The following is a 20133-nucleotide window of genomic DNA, read 5'->3' on the forward strand; positions in this document are numbered from 1 at the left end:
GGCCCGGTCGCATACTTCGCTCGCTCACCCATTGGGGTGTGGCGGGTAGGGATTGGTGGAATTGGGTGTGACCCATTATGGGTCGACCCAATAACTTCCTGACCGATTCCTCTTTTTCTGTTCATTAGAAAAACAAGCAGGGGGCCGAGCCTATCCGACAGAAGGCACGTGACCGTTACTTTACGCGTTATTAGTTTTGACATTCCTTCATTTTTAACAATTCCATTGGTAGTACGCTCCCAAATGGATCCGTTGCAATTCTATTTCAAAAAACTTCGATTGCAAGAGGAAAAAACCATTCTCATGATAAACTTTTTTTGAAATGGAAAGGTGTTAAAATGGGGTATTAACATTTGTTGATTTTTTTTTCTTTATTCTATTCCATCAACTTTCAGTGTTTTCATTTTTACGAATTGCAGGGATTTCAAGTGAAAAATAAATTTTAAAAAATCCGGAAATAGCAATTTTCAAAATAATTAAATAACTCCTGAGACGATTTCGTTTTCATTTCAGTCGTAATTACTCGATATAAAGACGCATCGATTTCATGAAGAAAAATTCAAATCGCATGATTACTCTAGAAGAAATCGTAGAATTGGTGAAAAAAACATTATTTTTGACGTTTTGCCATATGTTTTCTACGAGTAACTAAAATCTACTGAAGCGGTCATCTTTACAAACCAATCAGTTCCAAGTTACATCAAGATGCATCGATAAAAAAAAATTCAATTGCGTCGTGCGGTCAAAAGAAATCGTGACCCAAAAATTTTTGCGTCAAATACGTCCACACACACACACACACAGCCACAGACGTACACAGATAGACTTCTCCTCCTGGGAACTTCAGGACCTTGTCGTTGGTGGAGGGGCTTAGGGATGCATCCCAAACTAAGAAGCAGTTCAAGCCGAAGCTTGTCCTTCTTAAGATATCTTGGAGGAGAAACCTAACTCTAAAAGAGTTGTGCAGGGTGGGCTCCCTAGAATAGCTAACAATAAAGAGAATAGGAAGGGTTCCCTTTACTAGCCTAGAATAATTATGATGAGTGATGACAAAATACAAAGTTTCCACGCGGATATCCCTGATAAGGAAAATCCTGCCATCGGTTTCGATCGGGTGCAAGCCCCGGTGGCTGATGCTGGCTCCACAGCTTGTGGGAGGAGCCAATCATCACTTTCTTTCCAGGCGGATCACTTGGCCTCAAATCCGACAAGTGGGGTAGAGTCACACACTCAACAGGAGGAAGTATGCCGTCACGCTTGGGAACAACTTGGACAGCTCATTACAGAGTCACATGAGTTTGTTCAGCCCAAGATTAATGCCCACAAGGAGATCAAATCCAAAGTGGCATCTATCGGCAGTGACTCGGTCAAAGTCTCGGAAGTAGAGGATTCGAGTACCACGCAGTCAACTCGAGATCTCGAGACGAGAGATGTCCGGAATGCAATGCGGAGAAAGCGCTCGAAAGTCTTACCTGCAGCAGAAACTCAAAAACTGAAGAAACTGAAGCAACAGGCTCCGACCAGCAAGACAGCCCCGCAGGAGAAGGGACTGGTGGATGGGTCCGACTGAAAGCTGATCGAGTCTAAGAGAGAGAAGAAGAAACGAGATGAGAAGCTGCTCCAAAAGCCACTTTCCGAGAAGAAAGCGCCCAAGAAGCAGAAGACGATCCGTTAGAAACCAGCGCCCAGACCTGATGCCCTGACTGTCCGACCCAAGGACAAGGAGCAATACCCTGATATTCTCCGCCGAGTAAAGAAGGATGTTCCTGCAGAGGAAGCTCAAGATTGCATCGATAAAATCCGCCGGACAGCGACCGGGATATGTTGATCATCTTGACCAGGAAGACCGTCGATAGAATTCCTCAACTGCGTAGAACCATCGCCAGTCTCCTTGGAGATGAAGCCGAGGTATTCAGTAAGGGGCCACAGGAGGATCTGGAGATAAAGGATTTTGATGAGATCACATCGAAGGAGGATATCCTCAAGGCCATACAGACTGTAGCCGGGGAGGAGCTCAAAATAGCTCCTGAGGCCATCAAGTCTCTGCGTAAGGCATATGGAGGAACCCAGACTGCCTCAGTGACACTCGCGGCAGCTGCTGAGAAGAAGATCCTGGGAGAGCACGGGAAAATCAAGATAGACTGGGTCTATTGCCGTATCAGGAAGGTTGAGAGACCGATAAAGTGCTTCAAGTGCTGGCACTATGGATATCTCGGCACGAAGTGTACAAGTGCAGTCGACCGGTCTAAGCACTGCATCAAATGTTCAGCTACCGGGCACAAGGCTTCAGAGTGCAAAGACAAACCCCGATGCGCCGTGTACACTGAGAAAGCCAACACGGAAGACTGTGTCCACATTGCTGGCAGCAGTAGGTGTCCAGTGAAGATGCAGAAGGCGATGAGCTCAGTACAAGAGCTATGGAAGAAAGGGAAAAGAAACGTTAAATCAGGAGAATGAACAGGGGAAGAGGATTGAGAAAAGAGGAAGAGAGTGGGTGAGAGCGAGGAAGAGGAGGGGGTGATGGAGGAGAAGAAGAGTAGGAAAGGAAATTCTCCAGGGCGAATGGACAAGGTAGAGAGCGCGGGTAAAGAGAGGAAGAACGAAGCAGGGGATGTTAGGAAGAGATTAGTGGAGTTAGAAGGGAAGGTAAGCAAGGTAGATTAACTGGAAGAGACGTTGGAGCAGCTAAGAATAAAAAGAGAAAAACCGTCAGCAGTCGAGGGGGCAGGGAGAGGAGGGGGACAAAAGGAAAAGCATGAAGAAAAAGAGAGGTTGGAAAAGAGAGTATGGGAACTAGAATGGAGAGAGGAAAGAGAGCAGAGGGATAAGAGAAAGAAAAATATAGTAATAAGAAGGATAAAAATGGAAAATAGCGATGGAAGGAGAGAGGTGGCTCAGATACTGAAGGAAGTGTTAGGAGTAGAAGTGGACATGGAATGGGTGAGGAAAATTGGTAAGAAGGACAGGGAGCGAAGGGAATCGGTATTGATAGGTCTGAGGGAGGAAGCACAGGAATAGAGGGTGATGGGAAACAACAGTAGCTTGAGGGGAAGAAAGGAGATTATAGATAACGATCTGACATGAACAGAGAGGGGAATCCATTGGGAATTGACCAGCGTAGCAGGAGAGGAAAGGGAGAGAGGAAAAGAGGCAAAACTAGGAAGAGGGAGCGTATGGATAAACAGAGTGCTATGGGCGTGGGATGAAATGTTTTGGAAACTAAGAAATGAAAGTGGACAGGAATGGAAAGAGGAGGAGGAACAGACGCAAGAGTGAGAGAGGGGGAGAAGAGGAGGATCAGGTAGGAAAGGAAGAGAGGAGGCGATGGAAATCGAGCTGGGAGAATGAATGATGCGGTAGTAGGGGAGGATAGGGTAGAAAGAGCAGGGGGAAGCAGGGGACGGAAGAGAGCGAGGGGGTGGAGACGTGAACAGAATCGTATTCTGGAATGTGGCAGGTTTAAAAGCGAATGATAGGGATTTTTTGGAAAAGCTGAAGGATTGGGATATGGTAGTGATAATGGAAACGTGGTTGGATGAGAAAGGATGGGAGAGGATAAAATGCAGGTTACCAAAGGAATTTAGATAGAAAATGCAAGTAGCAACGAAAAGGAATAGGAAAGGAAGATGGATGAGAGGGATGCTGGTGGGGGTGAGAAAGGAGTGGTGTGAGACCGGGCGGTGCGGAATAGAGAGATAGAGGGAAAAATAAAGATAGGGGTGAGAAATTGAAGGATATACGTGGTGTATATGAATGAGGATCTTCAGAACAAGATGGAAAAGATGACAAGGGCGATGAAAGAAAGAGGGGAGGAAATGGTAATGATAGGGGAGATTTACATGTAAGAACAGGAAGCCAGGGGTGCTGGGACGTAGAAAATGCAGAGAGAGGAGGGGAGAATAGGGCATCTAAAGATGGAAAAATAAATCAAGGGGAAACGATGGTGGTGAAAGCCCTAGAGGAGGCGGGATGGATAATATTAAATGGTAGCTGCGGAGGGGATGAGCAAGGGGAATACACGTGGATAGGGAAAAGTAGGTCAGTAATTGACTACGTATTATCGGATGAGAGAGTGAGAGAAGAGGTAGTTAGGTTTGAAGTGGGGGAAAAATGCGATTCGGACCACTTCCCACTGGTGGCATGACTGAGAGAAAAGAATGAGAAGGGGAGTAAGAAGACAGGATGGAAACAAGGTGGAGAGAAGATGATTAAGGTGGCGAGGTGGGGGGAAGAAACAAGAAAAAAGTTAAGGAAAAGACTAAAAAAAAGAAGTGGGAGGAAGAAGGAGATGTAAATGAGATATTGGAGGAAGTTTAAAGGGTAGTAACAGAGACAAAGGAGAGTACAGAGAAGGAGGGAAGGGAAAGAAAGAAAAGATGGGAAGATTGGTGGGATGGTGACTGCAGGGAGGAGAAGAAGGGAGTGAGGAGAGCACTAAGGGATGCTTGGAAAGGGGAAGGAGACTGGGATAGTTATAAGGAAAAAAAGAGAAATTATAGTTGATTATGTAGGAGAAAAAGGGAGGAGGAAATATTAGAGTTTAAGAAGGAAGTGGATAGAGGAAAGGAGAATTGGGCAAGTAATAAACAAAGAGAGAAGGAAATGGAGAGGAATAAATGAGGAAATTGGGATGGGAGAATGGAAGGCCTTCTTTATGTCGCTGTTAGGCGGCGTAGATGCAAGGGTGGTAGGAGAAGGAAGAAGGAGGAGGGAGAGGAGGGTATCTCAGAGGAAGAAGTAGATAATGCAATAAGCAAGCTAAACGGAGGCAAAGCGGCGGGAGAAGATGGGATTGACAATGAGGAATGGAAGGAAAGGGGGAGAGGAATAAGAAGGGTGGCATGGGTGATCTGTAACAAAGTATGGAGAGGGGAGTGGTGGCCAGAAGAACGGAGGGACGGTTTACTGACTCCAGTAGTTGAGAAAGGGGAAGGGAAGAGAGTAGAACAATATAGGAGGGTAACGTTGATACAGACACTATATGAGGTGTATGCAATGGTGCTAACAAGGAGAATAGAACAGAATGTGAGGAGGAAGAGAATAGTGCCAGATAATCAAACGGGGTTTAGGAGGGGAATGGGAACAATGGATAATATATACGTACTGAACGACTTGGCGAACAGGCAGCTGGCGGAGAAAGGGGGGAGACTGCTTGCCTTTTTTGTGGATCAGCAACCGGTGTTTGACTCAGAGAATAGGAAAATACTATGGGAAGTGTTGGAAAAGAGGGGGATAGATATGGGGTTAATAGAGAGGATGAAGGAAATCTACAAGGAAACGGCGACTGAGGTTAGCGTGGGGGGGTAATGTTTCGGTGAAGTTCTGGACAGCCAGGGGGGTGAGGAAGGGTGCCCGCTGATCCCAATTTTATTCANAGAAACAAGAAAAAAGTTAAGGAAAAGACTAAAAAAAAGAAGTGGGAGGAAGAAGGAGATGTAAATGAGATATTGGAGGAAGTTTAAAGGGTAGTAACAGAGACAAAGGAGAGTACAGAGAAGGAGGGAAGGGAAAGAAAGAAAAGATGGGAAGATTGGTGGGATGGTGACTGCAGGGAGGAGAAGAAGGGAGTGAGGAGAGCACTAAGGGATGCTTGGAAAGGGGAAGGAGACTGGGATAGTTATAAGGAAAAAAAGAGAAATTATAGTTGATTATGTAGGAGAAAAAGGGAGGAGGAAATATTAGAGTTTAAGAAGGAAGTGGATAGAGGAAAGGAGAATTGGGCAAGTAATAAACAAAGAGAGAAGGAAATGGAGAGGAATAAATGAGGAAATTGGGATGGGAGAATGGAAGGCCTTCTTTATGTCGCTGTTAGGCGGCGTAGATGCAAGGGTGGTAGGAGAAGGAAGAAGGAGGAGGGAGAGGAGGGTATCTCAGAGGAAGAAGTAGATAATGCAATAAGCAAGCTAAACGGAGGCAAAGCGGCGGGAGAAGATGGGATTGACAATGAGGAATGGAAGGAAAGGGGGAGAGGAATAAGAAGGGTGGCATGGGTGATCTGTAACAAAGTATGGAGAGGGGAGTGGTGGCCAGAAGAACGGAGGGACGGTTTACTGACTCCAGTAGTTGAGAAAGGGGAAGGGAAGAGAGTAGAACAATATAGGAGGGTAACGTTGATACAGACACTATATGAGGTGTATGCAATGGTGCTAACAAGGAGAATAGAACAGAATGTGAGGAGGAAGAGAATAGTGCCAGATAATCAAACGGGGTTTAGGAGGGGAATGGGAACAATGGATAATATATACGTACTGAACGACTTGGCGAACAGGCAGCTGGCGGAGAAAGGGGGGAGACTGCTTGCCTTTTTTGTGGATCAGCAACCGGTGTTTGACTCAGAGAATAGGAAAATACTATGGGAAGTGTTGGAAAAGAGGGGGATAGATATGGGGTTAATAGAGAGGATGAAGGAAATCTACAAGGAAACGGCGACTGAGGTTAGCGTGGGGGGGTAATGTTTCGGTGAAGTTCTGGACAGCCAGGGGGGTGAGGAAGGGTGCCCGCTGATCCCAATTTTATTCAAAGTACTAATATCAGACCTGGAGGAGTTCATGACGGAAAAGTGGAAAGGGGGGGGGGTGAATCTTGGGTGAGGAAAAAAGAGGAATGGAGGCTAGCGGGAAGGGAAGTGGAGGAACTGAAGGAGTTCTGTTACTTGGGGTATTGGTTCAAACAGAATGGGAGGCAGGACAGACAGGTGAGGGAGAGAGTGGAAAAAGCAGGGAAGGTGTTAGGGCCAGTATGGGGAATAGTTAAGAGGAGGTTTGGGAAGGACTGGAAAGAAAGAATATGGCTCTTTGATTCATTGGTACGGTCGGTAATGGAATACGGGGCGGAAATATGGGGGTGGAAATAGAGTGAGGGGGTAGAGAGGATGCAGGAAAAATACCTGAGGTGGCTGCTGGGAGTGAGGAGAACAACACAGGAATATCTGGTAAGGGAGGAATCAAAAAGCGATAAGATGAGCATGAGGGCAGTGAAGAGAGCGTGGAACTTTGAGGACAAGCTGGAGAAGGGGGAGGGAAGCAGCATGGCAAGGTTATGCCCACAGGAGGTAGAGGGGAGGGTAACGAGGAAGGGGGTATCAGCAGGGGAGGAGGAAAGGAGAAGTTACAAAATAGAGAGAGGATATATCGTAGGAGAGGAAGGGAGGAGGAAGGTGGAACAGGAGATGAGTTGGCAGGAAGTGAAGCAAAGGGAAAGAGACCGGCAGAGGGAGGGGAGATGTCACAGGATAAGGAACTCTGAATCCAATAGATGGTATAAAGGGGTGATGGCGGAGGATATACAGTGGTATCTAAGAAATGAATGGGGAGAAGAAAGATGGGATAGAGTGGCGAGGTTCAAGATGAGTGGATGGATGAGGGGGGAGAAGATTTGGGTAGAGGAGGAAAAGAAAAGATGCAGAAGATGTGAGGGGGAAGAAGAAACGTGGAGACACATATTAGAGGTGTGCATGAGTATGAATGAGAATAAGAGAAGCGTATGGGAAAGGGTGTGCGAGATCCCGGATGAAGATGGGAGAGGTGAAAGTTGGATGAAAGATTGGGAAAGGATGGGAGAGGGAGAAAGGTAGGAAGATAGCTGGGACTAAGGGTGGTAGTGGAGGGGGCTTAAATGGGTGGACGGGAGAGGCGTGTGAGGGGGTGTAGAAGAAGTTTGGCACAAAGAGCTCATAGGAGATCGGAAATGGAGGGCACCTCTTTCGCATTCCTCTCATTAAATATCTCATCAAATATTAAACATGGCATAGAAGGTTATACGGTAGGAAATAAAGCAGAAAGATGTACATATTGTAAATAAAGAAATGTATATATTGTAAGTTAAATAGATCAGGTAGTTATAAGGGAAGTGTGAGACGGGAGTGCTTTGTATCCCCAAGGGGAATTAAATGAAGATACATACTTATGTGTATGTGGTAAGCATATGGGCAAAGGTCCGTTATTTTCTTTCCCGTGGTTAGAATGATATTTTCTGCCCCGGGGTAGACGAAAAGTAATCATAAGTCACTTTGAGCCCGCCGTGGCAGAAAAGATATTGTTTTCGAATGAGCAGGCAGATTTTTTTTGTAACATTGTTGATATTTAATCGGAAGGGAATTTGTGTTTCCATTTGTTATAAATAGAATTGGTACAGATCCATTTGAAAGCTAACTGCCAATGTAATTGGTAGAAATGAAAAAAAGGATGGGTGTTGTAATCCATAAAGGAACAGTCAAATGGCTTCTACCAAAAAGGGTTGAATCTCTGCTTGTTTCGAAAATATGTGAGTGCTATTAGCGAATGAGCTACGTATTGAATTCTTCCTTTCGGAATTGGGTTTTCAAAAATTGTCATATTTTTCTTCAATTTTGTGAATTTTTCCAGATTTTTAGTGCTCGTTAGCACTAAAAATCTGGATTTAGCTTTCAGATTGCATGAAGAATTCACCGGTGGTAGGAAAAATGATAAAAAATTTAGTCTATTTTTGAACAGTATCACAGTATCACAGTAGCAGTCGAAGTCATCAGCTGACCGTGTCGGCATCCAGTATTCCATACGTTCAAATGCAAGAAGATATATCAAAATTTTATCCGTCATTCAACATTCATTATAATCATTACAACTTTCTTTTCATCAAGAATGTAAAGAGTATGCGGAATTGGTCTATACGAGCGAGATGGCACCAGTTCTGAGGATTGGGGCGAGTTCAAATGTCGTATCTCATTGTGGAATTGTCGACGCACCTTTGATCGTTGGCGGAGTGGAGGCGAAGCTTCTGGAATTTCCACACCAAGCCATAATTGGTTACGGGAACGAGGTCTATTGGCAGTGTGGTGGATCAGTCATATCGGAAAACTATGTTCTTACTGCGGCACACTGCATCGACTCTCGTAATAGGTGATACGTTGAATTCAATAATATATTGTTGAAAATAGTCCAAGGCTTTCAATTTTTGATCGACAGAGGTTGCTCATTCATTTCATAAAAATCGCACCATTCATTTAAAATAGCTTGAAAAATTTAAGGATAATTTTTTTATTTTACATGAATGACGCAAATTTTTATTTTAAGCAAAAAGAAATTAACTTTGTAGGAGACGGATTCCAGAGAACTAATTCATAATAATTATTGCACATATTTTTTCAAAAATTTTGAAGAAAAAAGAAAACTAGCTCAAAAAAAGAAGGCTCTGGACTATTTTTAACATTTCAAGTGTGCTCGGAGCGAACGAACAATAAACAATTAATTTTTTCGCACTAATTATTGGTTTTTAGACATTGTTATGTCCGGAGAAATTATTGTACGATCAAACGAACCTACCTGTAAGTGAAATTCGATCGTGACTATATAAAGAGCCTCGTCGAGAGACTTGAATAACTTGTAGTAGCCCGCCTGCATCTAGATGGAGCCACACGCCTTCAGAGACCATAGAAAAAGTTGGCTGTGGCACCTCGGCGGTGAGGGCTCGCCATCTTATCATTAGTTTAAAGTTAAGCAAGAGTGTAGAAAAAATTGGACAGGGTTTGGAAAAGCGAGTTGGGGGACGGGGGCTGAATCACTCGACGAGGCTCTTTATATAATCAAGATCGAACTTCACTTACAGGTAAGTTCGTTTGATCGTACCATTATATTTGAGCCTCGTCTTTGAGATTTGAATAACTTGTAGATGTTCAGAGGCCATCCAATTTTTTCTTTTTGTTTTGTTTTTTTAAAATAACCCCCAAATTTAATATGATCATGAAAATTGGAGAGTTGAAAGGCAAATATCAATGGACAAAAAGAATAGTTATGGACTAAACCATATTCAATAGACCATTGACAAAAAAGGTTTGGGTCCACCGCGGATCAGGTAATTATAGAAATGTACAAATCGTACTTCTAAACCTTTCGAGATTTACTCGTCTTCTCACAGCAGCTGGAGTTGCAGTATACTTAGTAATATGAGTTGAGAATTAGCTTGTATCTACTCCAAGGACAATCACCAGCAAACGGCATGCCAACAATTTGTCGACAAATTGCCGATCGCCTGTTAAATTTTAGATGGCACTGGCAAAAATTCTTTTCTGATTATAATCCATTAAGCCAGTGTTTATGGAGATTCACAGCTATAAAACTCTCTGAATGAACAAACAACTTAGAGATGTTAAATCTAAAATCTTAACATACTACAGAAAGCTACATTGGCTGCGCAAACATTATGCCTTTCAAAGCATAAAAAGAGAAACAGGCTGTGGATTGCCTGGGCGAGAAGATTGTAACCTGTCTGGTATCGTGAAATCCACATTAAAAGCACCTTTGAGACTGTTCTCAAGACTAATGGCAGAGAACGTTTGTCGTCTCCGCGAAATACTCAAGGTCAAAAGAAAGACAGTTTTTCATTAAGATGAAGAATTGACAGATTTGCCTTGAGTGGGAAAGACGTTAGGCAAATCAGAATACATTCGGGATACTGGGTGTGAATGCATCGTGATTTACTAAGACATAGTTTGAAAACTTGCTCACCAATCTTCCGAATGTTGGATTTTTTCCCAATGTTTCTTGATTTGGTGGAGTTTACTGCTTCATACGTTGTTCCTTATTTGAACTCTGCCATTGAAAATGTGCAGGATAATTGAACTAGATGTCGAACAGCAGTTAATTTTCTTTAGACTGTTTCCTTTAGACTTTTTTCTTTAAACTTTTTTTTCTTTTGGACTTTGTTAACGACAAAGAGAAACATTAACAACAGAGGTCATGAAAGAGCTTCTATGGCTGTCATGACACAAGCACTTGGTACCAGGTGAAGGTAAAGGATCCTCGAAGCATTTGATATCGTAATTTGTTTCTCAGATGGGATAAATGAAAGCAAATAAGCAGAGTTGAACTAGCTAACAGGGGGAGACCATTATACCATCGGTTTCACGATTGAAATTCTACGAATTGTGACAAATTCATAATTCATCGCTAACCCGCCAACCCGCCAACTGGCGATTTCTAAAATTCTGTTAGAACAAAATTTGATTTTCTCATTATGCATAATAGTTAGTAATTACAGTGCATTTTTTTCAATATTGAAATTTTTGCGGTCGTTCTCACGTAGTGCCTTTGGCTTGCATTGTTGGCTGCCGTGTCTGACATCACTGCACTGCTTGCGCACTGCTATAGTGATTTTGATCATGGATTCTCCATGGACAAATCACGTGATCAGTGTGTTTACTTTTTTCACTTTTTGCCTGCTACGAGTCCGGTACAAGTCAGAAAGGATTGATAGAATTGAACGGATTGAACTTACAGGCGTGATAGAGCTATCCCAGTATTTCTTAATAAATGAGTATTCTCAATTAAGGAACCTTATTATGGGGGTCCGTTGTGAGGACAAGATGCGGAACAGCGAGAGAAAAGGACGCTTCGGTGTCCCAAACAGAATGATCGGATTACTTCGAGGACGTGGGGTGTTTTAATTCCATGTTCTCAGAGATACATCACTTCGAACGAAAGAAGTGGTGTTGGCGTGGATCCGTGGGCCGGGAGTTAGGCCGACTCCTGGAGGCCCGACCGCACGTGCCTCCACGACGAGTAATCTGGGTGTTGGCCCGCGATGATAATGCTTTTGTCGAACATTGGGGTTGAGTTGGGGTGGGCACAGGTGGGTGAGAATAAGTCTCCGGATACCTGTGTCGCATGTGCCTCTCAGTGTTCGGCGCTCCGAGGAGTGAGAAGGATTCGCAGGTAATGGTCGACTTCGCCAGAGTTGAGCAACTCTGGGGAGGAAAGGAATACGTCAGAGGAATGGAAATATCCTCGGCGAAAGATACATGGAGGAATGGCTCCTGGAAGATACGCTTTATCGAGGTCTCTCGGCTGAAAAGACGAAGATCGATCGAGTGAATTACTCCTAGTATGATGGACCTCGCCCACTCTACCGTTTTACGCTGATGCTGGCTCGACATTGTTAGTCCCGCCACGAGAAGTCCTCAGGGTAGACGAGTTATCCTCTGAGGCCGGTTTACCGTTGGATTTTCCATAAAAATCCAACTGGCGCCCGACATAATTGAGCGATAGAGAAAGTGCCAAACTAGTTTGGGATCTCTGCTGGTGATGCACCGGCGGAAAATCCCTTACTATATATTATTGCAAATTTTGACATACTCTCAAGGCCAAGTAATTTTCTGAAAAGTTATTCAAATTTAAAGAGAAGCTGTCTGACATATTTTCCATTTAGCAGTTAGAGAGATACTTGTGATATGCTCATTCAGATGAAAAAATTGCACATTGGCTTTGTGAGGGATATATTGTTACGTATAAGACGGTAAACCACAAAATGGAGTGGAATTCCAATTTTTGTTTAATTCACTGATTATTCAATAATATATCAAACGCTATAAGCATCTTTCTAACAGAAAGAATGCAGAAATTCGAAATGAATTTGCGTTAGAAGCATCTAAGTGCCTATTAAGAGATTGGTATTGAAAACCTTTTCAGTGACTTGTCATCCTCCTTCACAACCATCGTAAGGAGTTGTCTCAAAATTGACAAGTCACAAACCATGATAATTAGTTCATTTATGAATGATATCATTTTTCCTGAAGTTAATCGACAATAGTAGATTTTTTATTCATTTATTTATTAATTTTTTTCTTCTTATGATAATGATTCACTGAATCTAATTTTATCTCATGAGATTGTTATGTCCAAATTATTTCCAACCTAAAATCCAACGATTCCAAAATAACCGAAAACCCAAAATAACCAACAGTGAACAAGATTTAGATCACATGAAAAATATCAATAAAAATTAAACTAAGGGCCAAACAATTAAAGCACAAAAGACCAAAATTGTTCCCCCGGATGAAACAAAACCGCCGAGCCCTCACACGCCCCGTTTGGACCATCGCGGGAACCCACCCCCACTACCCTACACGAAATAAATAAATTGCCCCCAAACCAAATTATAAAACCAAAATCCCCGCACCATACAAATACGTCAAAAGTTCCGCCCCACTACGACGAAACTTTTGACCCATCACCCAAAAAGAAATTCCGAACACTGCAAAAGTTATTAACAAATAACTTTAGCAGGGATCCAATTTTTCCCTAACAAAACATTTTTGCTAAAACCCAAAATAATAGTTCTACAGAAAACTTCCCATAACAAGAAACGACCGGGCAACAAAACCAAACAATCCAAGCCCTCACTCAATCCAATCAGATAACAATTACAATTGTTAACAACAAATTCCCCTAAAAATGTTCAACCAACCCCAATAAATAGTAAAACACAATACCAACCCAAAACGATATTTTCAAAAACGCTGCACAACCAGCGCAAGAAAACAAACCGACAATTTTGACATTCCGTCCATAAATAAAAGAGCTAGCTAAATAAACAATAACCAACTAACAATCGATGTGACACCCAAACAACTCGTTACCTAGAAAAACGTCCTCAACAAAAATTATTCAAATCATCCTTCCGGAGACCCTTCCGGCAAGCCAAAACAACCCTCAAAAACAACAACCCCTAAACCACCCCCAATCTGAAAATGAACATAAAACATACTCCAACAACTCTTTTCGGAACAATCGATGTCGAAATTGCCGACAGGCAATTTCAACATCGCGCTAAATTCCCCAGGCTACCTCAAAGTCCAATAAGTTCCAAAACCCGAGGAGTGGAATCAGCGAAAATTCGATCACGTCAACAGGTGTTCCACGTCGAATTTTCGTCATAAACCTCCAAATCACCAACTCCCACCCCATAAAGCCAACGCCTAAATTAAAAACTTAAAAACTACAATCGATAAAAGAAAAACTCAGTCGTGGAAAACCCGGGGAACGAATACGTTCTCCAATCTTCGGTAATTCGGGTCTTTCGGTACCAAGTCGGAAAAAGTCAGTCTTTCGTCGTAGCTCCCAACAGAAATAAGTGAGCTGAATTTCGAGGGTGGTCTCCTGAGCGCTGACGATCGCTACCGAGAGTTGATCGATTTTGGAAATACGGAAATTTGAGTTATCAAAAACCCCTCATCAAAATTAACGAGAATTTTCACATTCTCTTGTATCATAAAAAGAAGAGATACACTCTTTCGGCTTTTAAAATCACGCGTACGAACCAATAAGGCTTTCGCTAATCCAAACGCCTTACGGTATAAGTGTGTGTGTATTTATAAATAATTCGGATCCTTAATTTAAAAACACTGAAGAACATTGTGAACTGAAAAATACTTTATAGAGAGAAATTGTAATAAATATCTGGAACGACATTTCCATCTATTAGGGATTACATCTCCAATAAGCAGAAAACTTGCAAGTAAATCTTAAGTAATAAATTGTTGTAAAATTTGAACTTTGTGATTCGCGGAAAATAAATCAAATTGAACCAACTGCAAATTTCCCCTGATATGGTAAACTTGGATTAACTGGTTAAAACAAACTATTACAGGTGTTACACATTCGAGACATTCGCTTAAATCATTTTAAATATCCCTTCGGAATATAAAATCTGAAACTTCCGGTCCCATTATCTAAGAAGAAAACAAGGTAAGAGTGCAGAATAAACAAATTGTTCATTAACACTCGGGAAAACTCGATAAGAAATATTTTATCGCACTTTATTTTTATTGTTAACCAAGGAGTCCTTGATACCTGATCCATTAGACTTCAATGAATGAATTCAACGAATAAATCAGTCTCTAAACTCAGGATTTTCCCGCCTGAAAAATCCTTCGGGCATAACAAGATATTAATTGTCAATTCGTCATGTTGGTTTTTTTAAAAATGAAACTCTTTTTTATTTACACATACAAATAAATTTTTATGGATGTTGGAAGCACATTTTTAATAGTAAATGTGCAACACTGTATGCGATTATTTATATTAAGTGCAAACAAAATTGGTTGTATTTCTTTTACCTATTATACCATCTGGATGATATGTTAGGATGAATTCCAACTTGATTTAATTGGAATTATCGTCTCACCCATTGAAAAATTCTCGATTACATCTAGGGATGCTTCTTGTCTCTCTGATTGCAAATCCCCGTGTCAGGGTTTGATTCCCACAGATTGGAAACTTCCAAAGTTTCAAAATATTCTATCACTTTGATAAGGTGTTGGGAATTTTTTACGACATTTCATGGTTATTCTCATCTGAGAAATCAGGAAAAACCTGATAAATTTGTGGGTGAGACCAATTTCTCCTCTTTGGAACGGAATCAACAACTTTCCAATGCACTGGTTGTCATTGCCTCCTTCGTACAATCGTCACCAGTCAACAAATTATTATTATGCAGTTTATGCACATAGACTAATTGAATAAGATCTTCAAAACCATAATGGTAATACAAACATTCCGGACATCATTGGCTTCCGGATGAGCCTTTGTCATCTGGCCACATGGGAGGACTGGTGTAAATCAATTCCTAGAGTTCCTGAATGCTCAGCACCCGAGCATCAAGTTCACCATGGAAATTGAGCAGAACGGATGCCTCCCATTTCTGGATGTCTTGGTTCGTCGCAATAAGGATGGCACTATGGGTCATCATGTATATCGCAAGCCGACCCACACAGAAAGGTACCTCGATGCCGCCTCCCATCACCACCCCTCCCAGAAGAACTCTGTCATTAGTTCCCTAATGTACAGAGCTCGTACAATCTCCCAACCGTCCAAAGTCAACAGCGAAGTTGAACATCTAGAGACAGCTCTGACCAAGAATGGATATATCATCCAATAAATCGATAAATCTGTAGCTTTTGCTCGAAAGTTCAAGCAAAAGCTACAGAGCAAGCTCTCATCTCCTCAAGAGGAGATTAACTCTGAAGAAAATGGGGAGAAACCTAAAGTGGCCCTCCTTCCCTATCTGAAAGGCACCACTGAACACATCAGCAGAGTACTCGGCAAACACAATATCCGAACAATCTTCCAACCCCCAAAGAAGTTTGGACAGATGCTGCCGAGTGCGAAAGATCGCAGACCGCCTCTGAGTACACCAGGAGTGTACGAGATCCCCTGCTCATGCGGAAAAGTATACATAGGTGAAACCGGGAGGAAGATCAGTACACGGATCAAGGAACATCAACGGTGTTCCAAATACGGTCACTTACAACAGTCTGCACTTGCTGAACATTGGATGGACACTGAACATAGGATCGAGTACGATCAAGCCAGAATGTTGGCCAAGTCTCAAGGATATTTCGAAAGGAAATGATTTTCGGATTGATCAGCTGATCAATTTAAACATATGATTAGCTGAACCCTCCCCCCCTCTCTTCCCCTACCCCCACCATCACAGGGGAAAGCATAAAAGGACTACCTTCAGACATCGGAGCTGATAATCGGAGCTCACAGCCCTGAAGATGCATACTGCAATGTTTGCGCAATGCTGAAACCAAACGCGGCATCCATCCGGAAGCCAATAATATCATTAATCATGACCGCGAAAGCCTTGAAACTAAGATACAAACACTCTTGTTTGTTTCATTTTTTGAATGATATTGCTGATTTCAGCTGGCGTTAACCTTTGGCGTTAGCCACATTCTCATTGATTTAGCCATGTATTCATCAACGCACTGGTTGTCATTGCCTCCTTCGTGCAATAGTCACCAGCCAAGACGTGCAAACGTGACTCTTTCATCTCGAGTACACCCAGCCGTAAACAAGAAAAATTGGAAAAGTAATTTTTCAACTCGAAAAATTAATTTACCTTTGGAGATTACATCGCACTCGTCGTGCAGAAATTCCTCTAGCTTCGTTATTCCACGTAGGATTTCTCCTTCTGAAAAATCTCCTTTTGTTGTTTTGATATTTACTCATATTTTATGATGAAAAAGTTTATGATAAATCAATTTTGAGTGAATAAAATAACTCTCTATGATGTGTCTCTTTCGAGCACAAAAAACATAATGAAAACGACAGATCTGTGGGGCCGCCACCTCATGGCGCATTTTTTTCGAATTGGTCTCTAAACTTGTGACTCAACCTGCAAAAACAGCGGTACTACCAGTAAATATCAGGATTGTAATCCCAAGAACGAGACTGACACATAATTTCTCACACTGGCCAGATGTCTCGACCTGATCTTTTAACGCGTAGATAGATTTCCAACCTAAGAAGGCTGCGTCTGAAAGAATATTTGATCTAGACTGATCAGCTCAAATAAGGGCCACTAAGGAAGATCCGGCTGAGGAGAACAAGAGATCATTCAAAATTTCCATAATTAATGATCATCTTGACTTTTTTTTTTAATTCTTCCAAGTTTTTCAGCGTAGCGTATACTCAATGCCAATGTTGTACCCATACATTTTAAGGAGCTTATCAGGCGATAACAAACTCTAATGGAATAAATTGTTCCAGATTGCAGATGATGAAATAGACTATTTATTGCGTAAATCGCTATAACGCATATCATCTTTCATAAGGTGTTTCTAGGCAAAACTTGTAAGAGTCATTGATAAACTCAATGTATTCGCAACGTTTTTTGCCTTTTAATATGTAATTTTGCTATTAATACTCAATAGCCAGAAAACAATAAGAAAATATCATCCTGATACCTGAATGCTATGAAGCCTCCGAATCAATAAGATTCATGACCGGCCTCATGACTCTCGTGAAGCTAGAGAACTAGTCGCAATTCCAAATGGGGGGTAGGACAATTGGAAAAATACCACTCATGTAAAAACAAAGGAGCTTTTGATGCTTCACATGTATCGGGGTAGAAAATATACGTCTTTGAAGATAGTTCCATCCGTGAATGTATCACAAAGTATTAGTATTGGACGGGTTTTCATGACCTTCAATTAAGATTATGAGTTCTCATGAATTTGTTCAACCTTTTAAAGTGAAACATTAACCATGTCTAATCATTTGGTTCACGAACAAAAAGTTACAATACGACGTGCTGATCCTGGTAGGATTCTGATAGTAATACAGAGGTTTTAACTACCTCTATGATCACATACCTGTTTATCTGTACCTCAGGATTATCCCCTTCACTTTAGAGGTTTAAATTCTCGAGCAATTACCGATTGGTAAGGGGCAGAATTGAAGAGGCGTTTATGACTCTTCAGCCTCTCCAGAATAAAACTATTAGAACAGTTTAATTTCTAATTGGGAAAGAAATGTTCAAGAATGGCTGCAGAAATTTTTGTCATTACTTCTTGCTCTCCTGAAGTGAGATAACTCTGGAGACACTGACGTCGACCGAGAGTCATTGGGACGATTGAGGAAATGCCTCCGGTTGGACCTGTTGTTCAACCTGAGACATGCAAGGTTTTCGAACCGTTTGTTTTTCCTCTAGGTCTCAAAACAAGCTCTTTTGAATCCAATGAATTTAGATTCTCCTGTAAAGGTGTATAAATATTTAGACCTTGAAACAATTTTAAAAATTTGTTTTAATCTTCTCAAGCTTCACGAAGGAGGTAAAGCCATACAAAAATTAAACTGGAGCTATAGCCCCAAAGGCACTCAAAATTTATTATTTTGACTAGGAGACATTCATGCTCGTCTAAATGAATAAAAGTCATGATGAGTTTGAGATTTTATGTTTCTTGGACCACACAACTTCTGGAAGAGGACTAGATTGTCTAGTTTCTCTTCCTAGAGCAGCCTTCGAGGAGTCGCCCCCGATGCCACTAGGGCTGTGTAATTTGTACCTCAACAAATTTGAGACCAGCCAGAAACTCCAAGGAGCTTACAGATCGCTCTGAAAAGAGATCTCGGCATCATAACCCTTCGACGCCCCAGGAACTCCTATATTCCTGAATCGAGTTCAGGTGGAATATTAATTTGGAGGTTTGGGGCCTTGAATGATGCGTCAGGCGTAGATGCAATAATTGCATTTGTAATTGAAGGCTGGGAGCTTTTCTTTAATGCGTCAGGTGTAGATGTACTTATTATAATAAATAGTAGTAGAAAGCTTGGAGCTTTGGATCAATGCGTCAAGCGCAGATTTAACTATTGAAGTACTAAAACAAGGCTTGGAGCGTTGGGTGAGTGCGACAGGCGCAGATGTGTCCAACACGACAGGATTTGAGCTATTACTCGCACTGTCCTGGATGTCAGGGATGAAAGAACCATCTGGCATATTAGTAACAATCTCAGTTTTAATTTCCTTGTTCTCTATTTTGTCTCTAGGATCAGGAGAACAAGGTAAAATGGGTTAGTCTGTGCGTCGTTCCACAAGGAATGAACTCGCCCTAAATAAGCCTTTGACGTCGATTGGCTCTGTTTCTAGGATCTGACCCGAGCGTCCCAAAAAGGCTGACAGACATGAAAAATCGCTTACCTTTATTTCCAATTGATTATTTATCCAAGGAAATGTCGATAAGCCCATGCACGTAATATTTGCAATTTCATTGTGAATTTCTAAATATTCAATACCATTTATGTGTTTCCTCCTCTTACAATCATCCATGATTATGGAAAAACTGTGTAAAAACGGCGAAAAAGAGAATATTACAACAAAACAAACTGGAAACTCTGAAAAGCGTGCATTCCACTCGCGCACACACGAAAACACACATGATAATATGGCCAGCCGTCACCGACGAGGTGCCACAGCCAACTTTTTCTATGGTCTCTGAAGGCATGTGGCTCAATCTATAGCCGTAGGCGGGGTACTACAAGTTATTCAAATCTCGAAGACGAAGTTCAAATATAATTAGCGTCGGAGGACTATCTTTCTAATTGCTTAGAAAGAAAGCTAAAATTATTAAAATTCAAATTTGTTGGACGACGCAAAGTTTATACTTTTACGTTTTCAAATAATCAATTGCAGCTCGATTTTGACGAAAAATATTCAAGACAAGAGAATTTTATCCAGGAATAGGGTTAAAGTTAGGAATATTTGAGAATCAAGAAATCTAGAGTTGTATTGACAATTCTGTTCAATTTTTATTATAAATTTGAGAACTACAACAACATGAGTCTGCAATTTACAAAAGTTTATATGTAGTAAAGTCGAAATTCCTACCCCTGAAATGATCTGAAGGATCGAAATTTGTTTTTATATCACACATATTGTTACTCATCGTTCAGTCTGATTTTTAAAATTATTTAAAATTATATAGTTAGATCCTTGGATGAATCCGCAATTTCCTCACCAGTAATTAGTCGTGGTAAAGGCTATTATGGATACTTTCACAAATACTCTTTCTTCTACTAGTTTGAAGAATTTAAA

At 41.5% G+C, this 20133-nt stretch overlaps 1 protein-coding gene across 1 annotated transcript; it reads left to right on the plus strand.

Annotated features, from left to right (window-relative positions):
* Positions 1 to 2520: 2520 nt before the first annotated feature.
* LOC107042846 lies at positions 2521 to 15690 on the plus strand. Its single transcript, XM_015264049.1, has 2 exons — positions 2521 to 2646; positions 15400 to 15690. The coding sequence occupies exons 1-2, from the start codon at positions 2521 to 2523 to the stop codon at positions 15688 to 15690; spliced, it is 417 nt and encodes a 138-aa protein (XP_015119535.1).
* Positions 15691 to 20133: the final 4443 nt, after the last annotated feature.

Source organism: Diachasma alloeum, unplaced genomic scaffold (assembly GCF_001412515.2).
Source record: "Diachasma alloeum isolate Michigan unplaced genomic scaffold, Dall2.0 Dall_scaffold_00530, whole genome shotgun sequence".
Taxonomy (NCBI): Eukaryota; Metazoa; Arthropoda; class Insecta; order Hymenoptera; family Braconidae; genus Diachasma; species Diachasma alloeum.